Consider the following 19279-nt stretch of genomic DNA (forward strand, 5'->3'; position numbering starts at 1 on the left):
ATGGAAATTCTTGAAAGCATCACCTATTATACATGTGTTGATGAAGGCAGGAATAAATAAACTGTTAATGCTAACAGATGGCTGCTTACTCCATTATTGACTATAACTTGATTCACATTCATGGAGAAGGTTCTCATTTATAATCAGTTCTAAGAGACATGGTGAACATATGCATGAATGAATGACTGCAAATTATACACTTACTTTGCTAGTATAAATGCTTATAACTCTGCTGATACCCTATACACAATACAGCAAATCATTATTTCATGTAATATTCTTCAAACATACTGACAAAGTTCAAATTGTTTATGAATTGTAAAGTAAAATTAATGTTGCCAACTTACATGCCATGCTTGAGAATATATGAAACTACTAACAAAAATAATCAAATCACAGACAAAGCATGAGAAGCTGCATCTTATAGTTACAAAGTATATAAGGAACTGAAGTAAATAATGAAAATTTGAGGAACTTGGACAGATACAGATCATAAATTGATAAGTCATCACTGTAATTATGTTAAAATGACAGTTAAATCTTTCCAGTCTGGCAACTGGCTTCAAAGTATAAAAATTACAAAAAAAAGCTTTAAATTCTCTCTCTGTTAATGCTAACAAAAAATGGTTCATCACTGTTTCTCAATACATGGGTCTGACACGCATTTTCCACATATGGCAGCACAGTGTCACTTCAAGTCATATACTTATCCTGTATTTACATATTTGTTAGAAATCAAGAACAATCCTGCATACTGGTTGTACAGTACTGGCCAAACATTTCATATGGGAGAACAAAGCTTTTGAACTCAATAACAACTATGTGTTGTCTAACTGATTATCACACATGTTCTGAATACTCACTGGCAAATCACATCCAATATAACAGTTTCTGCTGATACAGAATGATACCAGAATTCGCCAGAATGGATCACGTGCTAAGAGAACTGGATTTCCTACAACTACCAGCAAAGCTCGTGCCCTTGTAATAGCCACATTTAATCTCTGTGGTGATGAAACAAACCCCAGTGCACGCCTAATGTCATCTTCAATATGATATGCATTACTTCGAACTGCTGAGAGAATAGTCACCATGCGTTCTTGACCTTGAAACTCTTCTACTGAGCCAATTTTAGGAATAGATGTTTCCAACTGTTTAAGAACATCCCTGAGTCGTTTAACCTGAAACAAAAGATGATTTTTTTACATTAGTATTAAGTTCTGTTACATAACCACTGAAGTTTTTGTGACCACTTCTTGGCATACTGCCTCAAGCAACAGTTCTGGGTTCATTGGCTGATGGTTCTTTCATTAATAATCTTATGTTTGGCCAGAAGAAGTGGCTAGCATTCTCAAAGTATTATTCTCCATTACCCATGGAGGACTGAACTTGAGCTCATGGGTGGAAGTTGTATGTACTAATGACAAAATTGTTGGAGGGCCTTCTTGTGGCCATTGTTGGCATGTCTTCTTACCATATGCCATAATTCTCTGTAAGATAGAAATTTAACCTTTTATTAGCCTGAAAGTTTCCTCTTTCTTGTTGAAGTTGTTACTGTGCTTTTAGATTGCAATTACTTCTAAGAATAGGATAAGGTCATTAGTTTTCACAGACAGAACTTGAGTTTCAGGAAACTTTATACACACATCAAAAAAAGTTTTGCATCACTGTGGTTCCGAGAGTTCTGGAACCTGTACAGAAAATTGGAATAAAGATCAAGATAAACATCATTTCTGCCCCTTTTATTGCTCATGAAAATCACACATTGCATGTTGTGCCACCATACAGCAAGACCTTCAGAGGTGGTGGTCCAGATTGTTGTACACACTGGTACCTCTAATACGCAGTAGCATGTCCTCTTAAATTGATGCATGTCCATATTTGTCAAGGCATACTATCCACAAGTTCATCAAGGCACTGTTGGTGCAGATTGTCCCACTCCTCAACGGCGATTCCCTCAGAGCAGCTGGTGGCTCATGTCATCCATAAACAGCCCTTTTCAATCTATCCCAGGCATGTTCGATAGGGTTCATGTCTGGAGAACATGCTGGCCACTCTAGCTGAGCGATGCCATTCACAAGATGTGCACGATGGGGATGCGGTTTGTCGTCCATGAAGACAATTGCTTCACCGATATACTGCCAAAACGGTGTGCACTATCGGTCAGAGGATGGCATTCACATATTGTACAGCCATTATGGTGCCTTCCATGACCACCAGCAGCGCACGTTGGCCCCACATAATGCCACCCCAAAACAGCAAGGAACCTCCACCTTGCTGCACTTGCTGGACAGAGTGTCCAAGGTGTTCAGCCTGACCGGGTTGCCTGCAAACATGTCTCCGATGACAGTATGGTTGAAGGCATATGCGACACTCATCGGTGATGATGAACATGATGGCAATCCTCAGTCGTCCATTCGGCATGTTTTTGGGCCCATCTGTGTTGCGCTGCATGGTGTCATGGTTGCAAAGATGGACCTCACCATGGACATCGGGAGTGAAGTTGCGCATCATGCAGCTTATTGCACACTGTTTGAGTCATAACAAGATGTCCTGTGGCTGCACGAAAAGCATTATTCAACTTGGTGGCATTGCTGTCAGGGTTCCTCCAAGGCATAATTCATAGGTAGTGCTCATCCACTGCAGTAGTAGCCCTTGGGCGGCCTGAGCGAGGCATGTCATCGACAGTTGCTGTCTCTCTGTATCTCCTCCATGTCCGAACAACATTGCTTCGGCTCACTCTGAGACGTCTGGACACTTCCCTTGTTGAGCAGCCTTTCCTGGTGCAAAGTAACAATGCGGATGTGATCGAATCACGGTATTGACCATCTAGGCATGGTTGAACTACAGACAACACGAACCGTGTACCTCCTTCCTGGTGGAATGACGGGAACTGATCGGCTGTCGGACCCCCTCCGTCTAATAGGTGCTGCTCATGCATGGTTGTTTACATCTTTGGGCGGGTTTAGTGACATCTCTGAACAATCAAAGGGACTGTGTCTGTGATACAATAACACAGTCAACGTCTATATTCAGGAGTTCAGGGAACCGGGGCAATGAAAAACTTTTTTTGGTATGTGTGCAATGTTCTGTATCACTCAATGGGTGCCCGGGCTTGGACTGTCAGCTTGCAATTTTGCTTGTGTTCTGTTATCCCGATGTTAATGGGTTTTTCCTATTACTGTGATATACACTTTGTTGCAAGTGGGTGTTATTTAGTAATCTTCTGATTTTCTAATTGGGTTTCATTTGTTTTTGGGCATTTGGGGCACTCACTGCTTTTCTTAGTCAGTCTAAACAATTTTCAAAGTATATGTCCAATTCTGTTAATTATGCAGGGGATGTATGGCACTAAGACAGTGGTTGGAATATCTTCTTTAAAGGTATCATTTCATCAGTTGAGGGGGTTTGTTACATTTTATGTGGTCCATAGAATATCCATAACTTCACACTCATGTCTGAGTAATGGCGCCAAATATTCTTCTTGCACATGTTACAAGGGTGACAAAGCCAAAAACTGGTGAAAACACCAGCCCCTCATACTCATTGAATGCCAGATTATGAATCAAACAGCAATTGGCTGATGGAACCAAAAAAGACATGTCCAAGGCTATACATCAATGAATTGTGTGTTTCAGTTCATGAGACAACAGATAAAAACTATACAATGTAGCTCTACATTAAAGAAAAAATTACCTAAATAGTAACAGTAGTACCTGTCTTTGATATGGTGTGATGACTCCAATTTGATCAGTGGTCAGACCCAATTTGTAAAGTTTTTGGATGTAGGAAGTTACAATGACAATTTCCTCTGGGTTATACCATGATGGACATTCAGCATCCTGATAGTTTGTGCCAATAACACCATGAAATACAACTGCAGGTGGTGATGAACGTGATGGCAGTATAGACTCAACTGATGCCAGAAGTTTTGCCTCATTGCTTTCTTTTTCAGATATCTGTTTTATAAACAAAAAGCATTCCATGCAATCATTCAACTACAACTTTTGAAAAATATCAATTACACACAGCTTGGTTAAAAGCAACAGTCATACTCTAATTTCATTTAATGTTCTACACAAAATTTTCATACTATGAAACGCAACACGTGTATGTATGTGTTAAAAAAAAAAAAAAAAAAAAAAAAAAAAGTGTTTTAGTTGACAGTAGCACATAACTGGTTATGGAAACACCGTTCTACAGATAATTATAAACATAACTATTAAGAAGTGTGCCAAATAACTGGGAGGTTGGTAGTAGCAGCGACTAGATGTAAAATTGGACAGGTGAAATTTGACAATGGAATACACAGCACGGAAAGTAGTTTTAATGTTACTCGCATCCTCCACTGTTGCTCTGATTGTTACCCATTAGCCAGATACTCATCTTTCTTCACTAAGTCTTTTCCTACAACTTTTGCCTGATATCACACAAATATACATGGCACATTATCCACTTCTGATTAAGAAACATTGAAGTTAAAAACAATTTTACATAGGTTATTAATTTTTAGGATAGTGGGTTTTGCAGCAAAATACATATTTTGTTCCATTATGGAGCTTATTCACGTGCCACAACTCACAACAAAAGAAAACGGTGCAAAAAGAAAGAAATTTGACTTTGATTTTATCTATACTAATAACAAAACTGTAATGTCTGTATGTCTGAACAAGCTAATGCAAAACTACTAGACAAATTTTCTCTGTATTTTCACATGTAACTTGAGCACAGAAAATTGTATCACAGAGGAAAAAAGATATCATAATTTTAATTTTTAAGAGTTTGCTCTGTAAGTAGTTCAGATGTTTATCTTAGTGACAGCACAGTACACCAAAGAAAAAATAGATGGCACTGTTAGTTTTGTAGTACGCCCAAGAATCAATTGCCGAGCCTTATCTTTCCAGTCTGCCATCACCTCCCAAAGTTCCACCATCCGGCCACAGAGGAAGATTCCCCTCGTAACTCAATACCACCCAGGACTGGAGCAACTGAATTACATTCTCTGAATTACAACTGAATAACAGGGCTTCGACTACCTCTTGTCATGCCCTGAAATGAGAAATGTCCTGTTCACTATACTTCCCACCCCTCCCACAGTGATATTCTGTTGTTCACAGAACCTACACAATATACTCGTCCATCCCTATGCAGCCCCTGCTCCCAACCCTTTACCTCATGACTCATACCCCTTTAACATACCTCGGTGCAATACCTGTCCCACATTTCCTCCCACCACAAACTACTCCAGTTCATTCAAAAACACCACCTATCCCATCAAAGGCAGGGCTGTATGTGAAGCCAGTCATGTGATCCACAAGCAAAGCTGCAACCACTGTGTTACATTCTATGTGGGCATCACAACCAACTGTCTGTCTGCATGAAAGGCCACCAACAAACTGTGGCATAGAAACAAGTGGACCACCCTGTTCCTGAGGACACCGCCAAACATGACATCCTTCATTTCAATGACTGCTTCAGAGCCTGTGGCATATGGATCCTTCCCATGAACACCAGCTTTTCTGAATTGTGCAGGTGGGAACTTTCCCTGGAGCATAATGTTCCCGTAACCCTCATGGCCCCAACCTTCATTAGTCATTGTTCTCTCTCATCTACCACCATTCCCTGTTCCCATTCCTGCACTACACTGCTCTCATTCCACCATCACACTCAGTATTTTTACTTCTCTCCTTTCCTGTCCCCCCCCCCCCCCCCCCCACTCTCTCCCCACCTCTCCCCTGTCCCCATCTAACCTCCCGACTGCACACAGCTGCCCTATCCTCTCTCCACCTCGTCCCTGCGCGCTCCCCAGCAGCACGTCACTGTCCGTACCCGTGCCTGACTATCCCTCCTCCTCCCCACCTCCTTCTTACCGCCACCCAGTCACCACTCCCATCATTCACTGGTGCTGTTTGCAGAGTGGCATCAGTTGCCAGAGACTGCAATCATGTGCATGAGTTGCATATGTGTGAGTGAGTGTGAGCGTGTGTGTCTGTTGTCTCTTCTTGGTGAAGGCCATACTGGCCGAAAGCTTTATTTGTGACAGTATTTTTGTTGTGCCTATCTGCAACTCAGCATCTTTGCTATATGGTGAGATGCAACGTTCCTTTCCATTATATTGTTACATTCCATCCCGGATTTTCCATTGCTTGTTTTATCATGTAAATTTTGAAAGGACTCAGTTCATGTTTACGTCCACCTTTGCAAGTACACATATTGCAAATAGTTATTATTCCCTTTTTATGCTTATTTACACAAAATGTGCAGCTGTGCTCTAAGACAGTGTGAATGCAGAGATGTAAATATTTGCAACAAGTACATCAGGATTGGTGCATTGAGGTATGTAATGTGCTTTTACTACTAAGATAATAAATGCGACATTAAATAGTTTTTTCATAACAACCAACGAAATAGGTTTTCACTGTAACCAGATGAAGACTTCTACAGCATTCAAAATTAATTACTCAAGCATTTTTCAAAAAAGGGGAAAAACAGTTCTTCAATCTTAGTCAATACCACACTATCACAGGGTGCCAAAACTAAACACATCAAACAAGAAGCATGTAGAGTAGTCTGACTTACATAAAGTGCTTAATTTTCAACAGTTAGGCAGCATCAATCAGAAAATGAAGGTCAAACTTCAAACATGCATCACTGTTGAAGGAAATTTTTTCTATGCCTCCCATCTTTTTCTAGAGATTCTTAAGATTCTTTGTCATACAGTTCTTCACTAATTATGCAAAAACACACACACACATACACACACACAGTTTCAAAAGTCAAATAAAAATTTTCTTAGCGGCAGTACACAAACTGCACATAAATTTGCACCTCACATATACAGTCCAGGGAACTCTTCTTCTCTCTAAAGCAAAAGAGAGTTTATAAAAAAATACTGAAGTACAAAGAAATCATTCCAATATAAAAGCCCTTGATCTGTGATGTGTTATCAATGTGATACCTTAAAATCTGATAAAGGTGTGAAATTTCAATTGTGTCCTTATAGTTATTTGAATATATACTTCACACACTGGATACATGAATGTAAGGGGTGAAGAAAAAAATGCTGCATTTGGAGGTCAACAAGTGATTTCTCATTCAGATTCAAGACAAGAGTTTATCTAGCAAAATCAGATCAATTGCATTTTGGAAACATCAGTACGAAAAAGATGAGCTGGCAGCACTGTCACATCGCGTAGTACATTGGAACGTACAGAGGAATGTATATCAACCCACACTACTGTACCAGCATTTGTGGCTCACTGTGTACACTGTTGGGACATCAAACCCTCCTCCACCATGGAGCTATGGTTTGAATCATCATCAGATTCCTTTTTCATTTTTCAGACATGCGTTCCCTAGTTATCGTCATTTACAAACAGGACATCATTTGGCCACATGACAATAGACTGTCACATGACACTGGACTCCATTAATCTACATGTCTGTATTTACTAACCATGTTGTTGTTGTGGTCTTCAGTCCTGAGACTGGTTTGATGCAGCTCTCCATGCTACTCTATCCTGTGCAAGCTTTTTCATCTCCCAGTACCTACTGCAACCTACATCCTTCTGAATCTGCTTAGTGTATTCATCTCTTGGTCTCCCTCTACGATTTTTACCCTCCACGCTGCCCTCCAATACTAAATTGGTGATCCCTTGATGCCTCAGAACATGTCCTACCAACCGATCCCTTCTTCTGGTGAAGTTGTGCCACAAACTTCTCTTCTCCCCAATCCTATTCAATACTTCCTCATTAGTTATGTGATCTACCCATCTAATCTTCAGCATTCTTCTGTAGCACCACATTTCAAAAGCTTCTATTCTCTTCTTGTCCAAACTATTTATCGTCCATGTTTCACTTCCATACATGGCTACACTCCATACGAATACTTTCAGAAATGACTTCCTGACACTTAAATCTATACTGGATGTTAACAAATTTCTCTTCTTCAGAAACGCTTTCCTTGCCATTGCCAGCCTACATTTTATATCCTCTCTACTTCGACCATCATCAGTTATTTTGCTCCCCAAATGCTTTGCCCAAATATAAATGGTACTGTCAAGCCCATGTAGGGCGGCTCCAGATGGAGCACACAAGCGATGAACACGTCAATATGCTTTTGGTGCTGGGTGCATCTGACAACCATGCTGCTGCAGCTGCTCATGCATATGATGCTAAGTATCCTCAAAGGTGCCATCCTGATAAGAATGTTTTCCATAGCAATGTCTTTGGGAAACTGGTAATCTTCATCCACAAGCAATGGAAAAAGGTCATCCTAGGACTGCATGTGCTCCACAAATAGAGGGTGTGATTCTTGAAATCATTCACCAATCACTTCCACAAAGTACCTGTGATATTGCAAGGAAGTTCCAGATATCTGAAAGACTGGTTGTTGAGGTGCTGCATGATGAAGAACTGCATCCCTGTCATCACCTGTTACCTCAGCACCAGTAGCCACGAGATCACTTTAGACATTACAGTTTTGTGAATGGCTTTTGCACTAAGTGGAAGATTATGAACATTTCATAAATAATGCGATATGGACTGATGAATCTAGCTTAACTCATGAAGGTATTTTCAGTCTCCACAACAGTCAATATTTGTTGGAACACAACCCATGCCACCTGTGAATGTGGCTTTCAGGCATACTTCAGCTAAAACCTGTGAGCTGGAGCTGTGTGAGAGCTTTTGGGCCCTTACCTATTGTCAGACAAGTAGAATGTGCCCTGTAATGCACATTTCTTTGCAATAGTTTGCTTGACACATTAGAAAATGTTCCACTTTGTGTTCATCAACAGCTATGGCTTTAGCATGACGGTGTACCACCACACTTTGGAATAAATGTGTGTAACTATTTAAATGAAGTGTTTCTAGGGAAATGGATTGATTGGTCAAGTAGGCCCAATGTTTAGGCCTTCACATTCCCCAGACCTTAGTTCACTAGATTTTTATTTGTTGGAACTCTTAAAGGAACAAGTTTATTGTACTCCATTCATGGCTGTATACGACTTAATAGCTCACATGCATGCCACTTCAGCAACGTGGAGGCAGATATGTTGCTTAGGGTCCAGCAAAGTATGATTTAGTGAGTGGTGAAGTGTTTGCAAATGCACAATGGTCACTTTGAACATCTTCTCTGAAGTGAATGTTGCTTGTGCCAGTATGTATAGGCTCTGTTAAGATAAGCCTGGACATCAAACATACCAAATGGAATTACTGCACGTAGCACAATGTGCAGTCTAGCTTAGCCTAGCTATTGTGTTTCTTGTGCCTGATTAGATACAGATGATGTCACTGTATCCATGACTGTTTCCTACTGGATTTGTGTCAAGGACAAAACCAAGCAGTCATTTATTATACTGCACTGTCGAAGTGTAAATTGGATACAATTTGATGCTTTAATTTTGGGGGGGGGGGGGGGGGGGGAGAGGGAGGGAGGGGGGGGGGGGGAAGTTTGGCACAAACATTGGTGAACAAAGGCATTGCCTCATCTCACCTAGCTAATGGGACAGCTGCAGCACAGCATAGAGTTCATGCTTCTTGTTCATGGAAATGTTATCCACAGTTACAGTACTGTGTGTGTGAAATCTTATGGGACTTAACTGCTAAGGTCATCAGTCCCTAAGCTTACACACTACTTAATCTACTGTATTTACTCGAATCTAAGCTGCACTTGAATCTAAGCCGCACCTGAAAAATGAGACTCAAAATCAAGGAAAAAAAATTTCCTTAATCTAAGCTGCACTTGAAATTTGAGACTCGAAATTCAAGGGGAGATAAAAGTTTTAGGCCGCACCTCCAAATCGAAACAAAGTTGGTCCATTGTAATATGAGACAAAATTTAGGTCAAATGAATGACGATACAGCTACAGTAGTTTGGTTCGAGTAGTAAGCTTAGCAGTTAAGCTTTACCAGGTAGCCATTGCTATGTGTCAGGCGCTCCGTACGTATTTATACGGGTACCCTTCCTTTTTCATGTGCTTCGTCTGGTTTGAATTGATTGCTTATTTTTCTTTGATCTGATAAGTGTCGTTCTCTTTGTTATAGGTGTTCACATCACTCTAAGCTGAAAATGCATTACTGTGCTGTGTCATGCATTGTTTGTCGCATTCTGATAGTGTGTGTTTATGGCCTGTCGCTGCTCGTGGGATGGCTTGCTTTTGCGCGCGCTACCGCCGCTTACAATTAAAATAAAAAAGAGAGGAATCGCCTCATTAGCGAAACAATGACAAGAGACTGCTACTTGTTGTTATTTACACTGATGCTTTCTTTGATAATGATCAACAAGAACCAAATAAAAGACTGCGTATGATAGAAGATGTTCTGAACGAGAGTTTAGCGAAAATTTTTCTCCATTTGAAAATCTTTGCAGGCGCCTCTTTAGTACATTACATTCTGCACAGAAATTAGAGTCATCTTAGATTTAAAAATCTAGTCAATTGCCGTGCTTCATTTCTGACTGTATCACTATTAGGCATAAGAATAATACAAATATAAACATGACTCACTCTAGTTTCGTAGTTTATTAGGCAGACAGGATTTAAATGAGATAGCAGCAATCACGAAACAATACATGGCAAAATGGTTATATTCGTATTATTCTTATGGTGAAGAGAATGCTGCATGTGATTCACAGTTCATAAAAGTTCCTGTTAGCAACCATCTCTTCTCACAGATAGGAAAAAATTCAGAACGTAGAGTTGGCCATATTGACAAACATCCCAAACAGTCTTGCCAGTTGGATTTTCGTAGTACATTGTAATGCTGCTACATTCGAAGATGAACAATACGGAATTTGTATTTACTTTGTTGGATAATGATGAAAATGCAGTGGCTGAAACTTGAAGCAGAGAAAAAAGCTTGTCTTTAACTTTTTTTTTAATTGATTTACTGACGCAGAGGTTTTGGTGCCAGTATTTATCTTTGTGCCTACAAAGCATGCCTGTGTAGCGTTACATATATTCGACAGCAGAAGTTAGTTGTGGCGGCACCTACCAACATTTTTCAGAACTTCCGCTTGATTTGCACTCGATACTAAGCCGCAGGCAGTTTTTTGGATTAAAAACCGGAAAAAAAGTGTGGCTTAGATTCAAGTAAATACGGTAAATTATCCTACGGACAAACACACACGCACACCCATGCCCGAGGGAGGACTCGAACCTCCGCCGGGACTAGCCGAGTTACAGTATTACTTGAGCCTTCTTCTGTAAATCACATCTCTATTAAACCTATTGCCAGGACTAGGTTTTGTTTAAATGCACTTTTGTCTTGAATTAGGATGAGGAATCACATGCCTACCACCAAATGTAACATTTTTTCTTCACTCTGTATACATGAACAACTCTCTTCTTCTGTTATGCAGTAGGACAAACGTCTCCTGCTGACCAAGCAGAACTAGCACATCTAGTAAACAGACTATGTTCAAAAAATGTCCAAAATAAAACGACAATCCAATACAGATGTAAAAGTCTCTGCTTACCAGGTGGCTACACACATACAAATGAGTAAAAAACAAAATCACTGGTTTTGAAAACCACATGTTCTGTTTACAGAAAGAAACGGCAAAGGAATGGAAGGAAAGAAATACACAAGAATTGTTTTTGTATACTTCCATGTATTACGCAAGGCAAAAACTTCAGAGTTGAGAGATTCTAAACTGATTTTCCAATATGTTTTTATACTACGGTAAATGAAATACAGGATTCAAGAATAGCTATTGCAATACTACTGCATACAGGATTATTTGCTAGCTAATGTTGTGAACAATTGGAAACAAGTCTGATCTTTTTTTTAGTTTCCATGGATCTCAGGAGTCCCACTAAAAATGCAAAGATATAGAAAAGTCTTGTAATTTATCGTCTACTTCTTCCGTATCATGGTGGCAGCACCAATGTCACCACATGGCCATTGCCCCAAAGAAATGTATATATGTACAAAATTTCCTCTTCTCCAAATCTTTACGATACTTTTTCCAGCTGACTCTCCACCCCCAACCATAGATGATGAAGGAAAAAATGTATATTGTTTACTACATTTTTGCTGTTCATGCAGAACTGCCACATCAGTCATGAAGTTTTAATTTATTGCTTCTTTACAACTGGAGCTGCCATCAGGGTGAATACTTTGGCTGTGATGCTTCAATGTCAGGTCAACGTAACACCACACAGAAATTGCTAAAGTAGACTCGGAGGGTACATGCTGCCTCATGCCCAAAGTAGTTACTGAAACAATATTAAGCATCATATATTTCCTGTCCACACAAATACAACAGCTGAGATATCAATGTTAAGGCAGCTAGCATTGGCATGTGCGCAGGCAGTAGGCGCCCACTCCTTATTGTGCTAATCAGATGTGCCTCGCAGTCACGGTGGCAGTACCAATGTCACCACATGGCCATTGCTCCAAAGAAGTTAGCATGCGCTGTGTCATCTGCACTGCCAAGGTGCTAACAGTTTCCAGGAGATGATGACCAAGCCACCCATGACCCTGTCATAGACTGTGAACAGGAGAGGCAGCCATGGCAATAGAGTCTGTCATCAGGAGCAGCCACACTGGCTCTCCCATTGTGATGACGGATGAACAGCTGCATCTCTCTAGATGGGAACCAGAGACACTCAGTATGGAAGACGGCAGCAGCCATAGTCGAACCCTCCATACAGACCACAGGTCAAAGGCATCTTAGTTCTTCCCATCTGTATCAGCATGGATGACGGCAATGTGACTGGCAGTGTCAGAGTCCCCAGAGTGGGACATGCTGTTCCACAGAAGCACATTGACAGCTACACGACTAGACAGCAGGCCAGCATAGATGTTACGGCCAGGCTGGTTGGTTGCACACTGAGCCTACCTCCACTGGAACTGACGATGGCCTACATTCATCATGCTACTGTAGGGTGGCAATGACATCCACTGGTCTGCTTTCCTTGCTTGGTCAGAATTTCATAACTTTACCTTTCAGAGAATCTTTCTGCTGTGTCAGTACACTGACTACTTACTCTTACATCTAACTTACGCTTTCTCGTTCCACTTTGCACGGTCACCATTGTGACAGAATCTCTCTGTCAACACACTGTTATTCTGGTGCTTTGCTGGCTTGGGCACCCAGCTCAATTAATGTGTAGCAATCGCTTCTGTGTTCACTGCAATTTAGTGGTTCTTCTTCGCTGGAATTTCACCAGGCTATTAACTTGTTCTGTCCTGCCTCTTGCAACATCAGAAATGTTTCTAAAGTTTATCTGGCTGCACAAGGTATACTATCGTGTGGCACTTCACTACTAAGTCTGTATGCAACACTTTTTGCAGTGTCTTGTGACAGCCAGAGCGAGAGCACCAGCAGCAGCGAGTACTGTTTGTATAAAGCGTTTATTTTGCATTTTGTTTACGGCCTTCCACTAAGGAAGGGATTCTATTTGTGTTTATCTGCTCTGCATAGTAACTAACAGTTCTTGATAAAACTTTACGTAGTTTTCGTGTTAGATTTCTTAGTGTTTTCTTGATCGTTTAGAACAGAAAGCGCCCTAAAACCGTCTTTTGTTTGTTTCGCGGCCGTTAGCCACTAGTCACTTGAATCAGCAGTTGTCTTGTGACAGCCAGAGCGAGAGCACCAGCAGCAGCGAGTACTGTTTGTATAAAGCGTTTTTGTACTTATTTGCTGCGCTTAGCTTTTAAATAGTTTTTCTGGGAAAACCTAGCGTAGTTTTCGCGTCTCGTATTTCAGTGAGTGTTTCTTGATTATCAGAGTAGCTCATCAGAAGATTATCTTGGGAATTTGTCACCGTATAGAGTAGGGTAAACATAGTCATGTGTAGGGACTGTGGTTGTTGTGAGCGGACGAAAGGAGAATTGGCCACTCTTCGGGGGCAGGTGGAGGCTTTGTCTGTTAGGCTCATCGAGCTCGAGGCGCAGGCGTCGGCTCGTAGTGGCGTTGGGGCAACTGTGGTGAGACCTATGCCTACTTCGGTGGCCTTGGAATCACATGGAGCCCCTGATGTCGCTGCGTCTTCCGGCAGTGAGCATCTTACCGGTCAGCCATCACTCCAGGGTGAATGGCGGACAGTGGTGGGCTCGCGCGTGCCTGGCCGAAAGGCGAAGGTGGGATCTGGCCGCGTGGCAGCTGCCTTACCCCTTTCCAACAGGTACGGGGTGCTTCCTAGTGGTGATGACATCGTTTCCGAGCCACCACAGGATGCCTCGCCTGTTGGGCCAGTGGCCGATTCTCCGGCAAGGTCCCGACAGTCACAGAGGGCGGGCCTATTAGTTATAGGGAGCTCCAACGTTAGGCGGGTTATGGAGCCCCTCAGGAAAATAGCGGGTAGGTCGGGGAAGAATGCCAGTGTGCACTCGGTGTGCTTGCCGGGGGGTCTCGTCCGTAATGTGGAGGAGGCCCTTCCGGCAGCTATTGAACGCACTGGGTGTGACTGGCTGCAGATAGTAGCACATGTCGGAACGAATGACGCCTGCCACTTGGGTTCTGAGGCCATCCTTGGTTCCTTCCGGCGGCTGGCTGATTTGGTGAAGACAACCAGCATCGCACGCGGAGTGCAAGCTGAGCTTAATATCTGCAGCATAGTGCCCAGAGTCGATCGCGGTCCTCTGGTTTGGAGCCGGCTCAGACGACTCTGCGACTATAATGGTTGCAAATTCATCGACCTCCGTTATTGGGTGGAGAACTGTAGGGCCCCCCTAGACAGGTCAGGCGTGCACTACACACCGGAAGCAGCTACTAGGGTAGCAGAGTACGTGTGGCGTGCACACGGGGTTTTTTTAGGTTAGAGGGACCCCCCCTTGGGCGAAACGATAAAATACCTGACGGCTTACCAGAGAGGACATTATCATCGTTGATAAAGAACGTCCGTCCTCAGAGACCAAAAACAGGAAAAGTTAACGTAATATTGGTAAACTGCAGGAGTATCCAGGGCAAGGTTCCTGAATTAGTATCTCTTATTGAAGGAAATAGTGCGCATATAGTATTAGGAACGGAAAGTTGGTTAAAACCGGAAGTGAACAGTAACGAAATCCTAGACACAGAATGGAATATATACCGCAAGGATAGGATAAACGCCAATGGTGGAGGAGTATTTATAGCAGTAAAGAATTCAATAATATCCAGTGAAGTTATTAGCGAATGCGAATGTGAAATAATCTGGGTTAAGTTAAGTATCAAAGGTGGGTCAGATATGATAGTCGGATGCTTCTATAGACCACCTGCATCAGCAACCGTAGTAGTTGAGCGCCTCAGAGAGAACCTGCAGAACGTCGTGAAGAAGTTTCGTGATCATACTATTGTAATAGGGGGAGACTTCAATCTACCAGGTATAGAATGGGATAGTCACACAATCAGAACTGGAGCCAGGGACAGAGACTCTTGTGACATTATCCTTACTGCCTTGTCCGAGAATTACTTCGAGCAGATAGTTAGAGAACCAACTCGTGAAGCTAACGTTTTAGACCTCATAGCAACAAATAGACCGGAACTTTTCGACTCCGTGAATGTAGAAGAGGGTATCAGTGATCATAAGTCAGTGGTTGCATCAATTACTACAAGTGTAATAAGAAATGCCAAGAAAGGAAGGAAAATATATTTGCTTAACAAGAGTGATAGGGCACAAATCGCAGAATATCTGAGTGACCACCATCAAACGTTCATTTCTGAGGAAGTGGATGTGGAACAAAAATGGAAAAAATTCAGAAACATCGTCCAGTACGCCTTAGATAAGTTCGTACCGACTAAGGTCCAAAGCGAGGGGAAAGATCCACCGTGGTATAACAATCATGTACGAAAGGTACTACGGAAACAAAGAAAGCTTCATCATAGGTTTAAGAGTAGTCGAATCATAGCTGATAAGGAAAAGCTGAACGAAGCGAAAAAGAGCGTAAAGAGAGCAATGAGAGAAGCATTCAACGAATTCGAACATAAAACACTGGCAAACAATCTAAACAAGAACCCTAAAAAGTTTTGGTCATATGTAAAATCGATAAGCGGATCTAAATCCCCTATTCAGTCACTCGTTGACCACGATGGCACCGAAACAGAGGACGACCGAAGAAAGGCAGAAATACTGAATTCAGTGCTCCGAAACTGTTTCACTGCGGAAAATCGTAACACGGTCCCTGACTTCAGCCGTCGCACGGACGCCAAAATGGAAAATATTGAAATAAACGATATCGGAATTGAAAAACAACTGCTATCACTTAGTAGCGGAAAAGCAGATGAGATACCCTTAAGATTCTACAGTGATTATGCTAAAGAACTTGCCCCCTTTCTATCAGCAATTTATCGTAGATCGCTGGAAGAACATAAAGTACCTAGCGACTGGAAGAAAGCGCAGGTCGTTCCCATTTTCAAGAAGGGTCATAAATCAGATGCGAATAATTATAGGCCTATTTCGCTTACGTCAATCTGTTGTAGAATAATGGAACATGTTTTGTGTTCTCGTATTATGACGTTCTTAGATAATACAAATCTCCTTCATCATAACCAACATGGATTCCGCAAACAGAGATCATGTGAAACTCAGCTCGCCCTATTTGCCCAAGAAATTCACAGTGCCGTAGACACTGGCGAGCAGATTGATGCCGTATTCCTGGACTTCAGGAAGGCATTTGATACGGTTCCGCACTTACGTTTAGTGAAAAAAATACGAGCTTACGGAATATCGGACCAGGTTTGTGATTGGATTCAGGATTTCCTAGAAGAAAGAACACAACATGTCATTCTTAACGGTTCAAAATCTGCAGATGTAGAGGTAATTTCGGGAGTACCGCAGGGAAGCGTGATAGGACCTTTATTGTTTACAATATACATAAATGACTTAGTTGACAACATCGGTAGCTCCGTGAGGCTATTTGCAGATGACACGGTTGTCTACAAGAAAGTAGCAACATCAGAAGACTCGTACGTACTCCAGGAGGACCTGCAGAGGATTAATGCATGGTGCGACAGCTGGCAGCTTTCCCTAAACGTAGATAAATGTAATATAATGCTCATACATAGGGGCAGAAATCCATTCCAGTACGATTATGCCATAGTTGGTAAATCATTGGAAGCGGTAACGACCGTAAAATACTTAGGAGTTACTATCCGGAGCGATCTGAAGTGGAATGATCACATAAAACAAATAGTGGGAAAAGCAGGCGCCAGGTTGAGATTCATAGGAAGAATTCTAAGAAAATGTGACTCATCGACGAAAGAAGTAGCTTACAAAACGCTTGTTCGTCCGATTCTTGAGTATTGCTCATCAGTATGGGACCCTTACCAGGTTGGATTAATAGAAGAGATAGACATGATCCAGCGAAAAGCAGCGCGATTCGTCATGGGGACATTTAGTCAGCGCGAGAGCGTTACGGAGATGCTGAACAAGCTCCAGTGGTGGACACTTCAAGAAAGGCGTTACGCAATACGGAGAGGTTTATTATCGAAATTACGAGAGAGCACATTCCGGGAAGAGATGGGCAACATATTACTACCGCCCACATATATCTCGCGTAATGATCACAACGAAAAGATCCGAGAAATTAGAGCAAATACGGAGACTTACAAGCAGTCGTTCTTCCCACGCACAATTCGTGAATGGAACAGGGAAGGGGGGATCAGATAGTGGTACAATAAGTACCCTCCGCCACACACCGTAAGGTGGCTCGCGGAGTGTAGATGTAGATGTAGATGTATCCACATACACTACTAAATGTTTCTGCGCCAGACAATGATGTAGCTATTCTTTGAAATATACCAATAACTACTTAGTTAGAGTTCATGTGATATACCTTGGTCTGTGCTGGGAAGAGGACAAACTGACAGTATGCACAACCTGACTTCCTCCATTATAAAATGCTGTCACTGCATCTACTGTGCTTGCAAACTGCAATCCTATTCTGTATAGGACAGAGATAACAATGAAAATAGTCTATGTGCATTAGCCAACAATCTACATGCAACTAAGGTGGCCACTTCTTTATATCACAGAGATGGACTTGCTGAACACACAGAGAGCATATACATTTTCCGTGCATAGCCATCTTACTTTGTTCACACTCTAGTACTCCATTTGATGTTACTCATGATTAACTAGAGATGCCGTACAAAACAGGATTTAAATAGACCATGATAGTTGAAAGATAATATCGACTCTTTGCATACTGCATTTGTCTAAATGTAAGTCAAGTTTTTTCAGCAAAATTCAGCCATGAAAAATTACATAATGGTTAATCCTCATGATCTTATGCACATGATAATATTTTTGTGTCACAGAATATTCGCTGTAGCACTCATTCCTAAGTTAGAAACAGAGCAATAGTATCACTAGTGTTCAGAATTAATCAATGTGTATGAGATAACAATGTAACCATCTTCAATTACTAACATTTCATTTAGGCAATCACTGTTATCATTTTCACAGTTCCATTATTTTACATGACAGAACAAGCAAAAGTTTTCTCCAACTAAAGGAAAATTATGTGTGCACCAATGATCTGGAACATCGAGAGAAAATCATCAACAAATTTCGCAAACTCGGTGCAGTTATGACGCAAAGTTCGAGCTCAGAATTCCTGTTTTGCAAAGAATACATTTAACTGAGAAGCTGGCAAAAAGTATGGTTTGGATGAATGTAATGATTGGTGTTGAACATATTGCAGAAAAAGCAACACACCACAGTTTCAGCAAGGAAAACCTACAGATGGGAAAAAGCTAGGAAATATCCTAAACTTGAAGCTAGGGCTTAACCATACCATGGGCAGAGTGCTATGGTAGTATTGGTTGGAGCTGCATGGTTATCCATTTCACATACACAGAGAATGGCAGAGGATTTTACCAAGAATCTCAGCTACTTTCAAATGCAGGCAGTCCAAATATGGCAGTGACACTCTTACCCTCATATATCAGATGAGCAACAAACATTTTTTTGGGACAAACCAAGCAACATGACAGAGGACTATAAAGGAGTGAGAAGTATACAATTAAGAACACTGGGAACGAAAAAAATGAAAGCATTACATCTACATCTATAGCTACATTTAAGTGCCTGGCAGAGGGTTCATCGAACCACCTTCACAATTCTCTATTATTCCAATCTCGTATAGCGCGCGGAAAGAATGAACACCTATATCTTTCCGTACGAGCTCTGATTTCCCTCATTTTATCGTGGTGATCGTTCCGCCCTATGTAGGTCGGTGTCAGCAAAATATTTTCGCATTCGGAGGAGAAAGTTGGTGATTGGAATTTCGTGAGAAGATTCCATCGCAACGAAAAATGCCTTTCTTTTAATGATTTCCAGTCCAAATC

The 19279-nt window shown here is 41.6% G+C and overlaps 1 protein-coding gene across 1 annotated transcript in view; it reads right to left on the reverse strand.

Annotated features, from left to right (window-relative positions):
• Positions 1 to 501: 501 nt before the first annotated feature.
• LOC126475211 (probable RNA helicase armi) overlaps positions 502 to 19279 on the reverse strand; it is a 53099-nt gene continuing 34321 nt past the window's right edge. The window contains exons 6-7 of the mRNA XM_050102871.1: positions 3717 to 3959; positions 502 to 1181 (exon numbers count right to left, since the gene is read on the reverse strand). Coding sequence (XP_049958828.1) covers positions 819 to 1181; positions 3717 to 3959 — 606 coding nt within the window. The 3' untranslated portion in view covers positions 502 to 818. The remainder of the gene's footprint in view (positions 1182 to 3716; positions 3960 to 19279) is intronic.

Source organism: Schistocerca serialis, chromosome 4 (assembly GCF_023864345.2).
Source record: "Schistocerca serialis cubense isolate TAMUIC-IGC-003099 chromosome 4, iqSchSeri2.2, whole genome shotgun sequence".
In the NCBI taxonomy this organism is placed as follows: Eukaryota; Metazoa; Arthropoda; class Insecta; order Orthoptera; family Acrididae; genus Schistocerca; species Schistocerca serialis.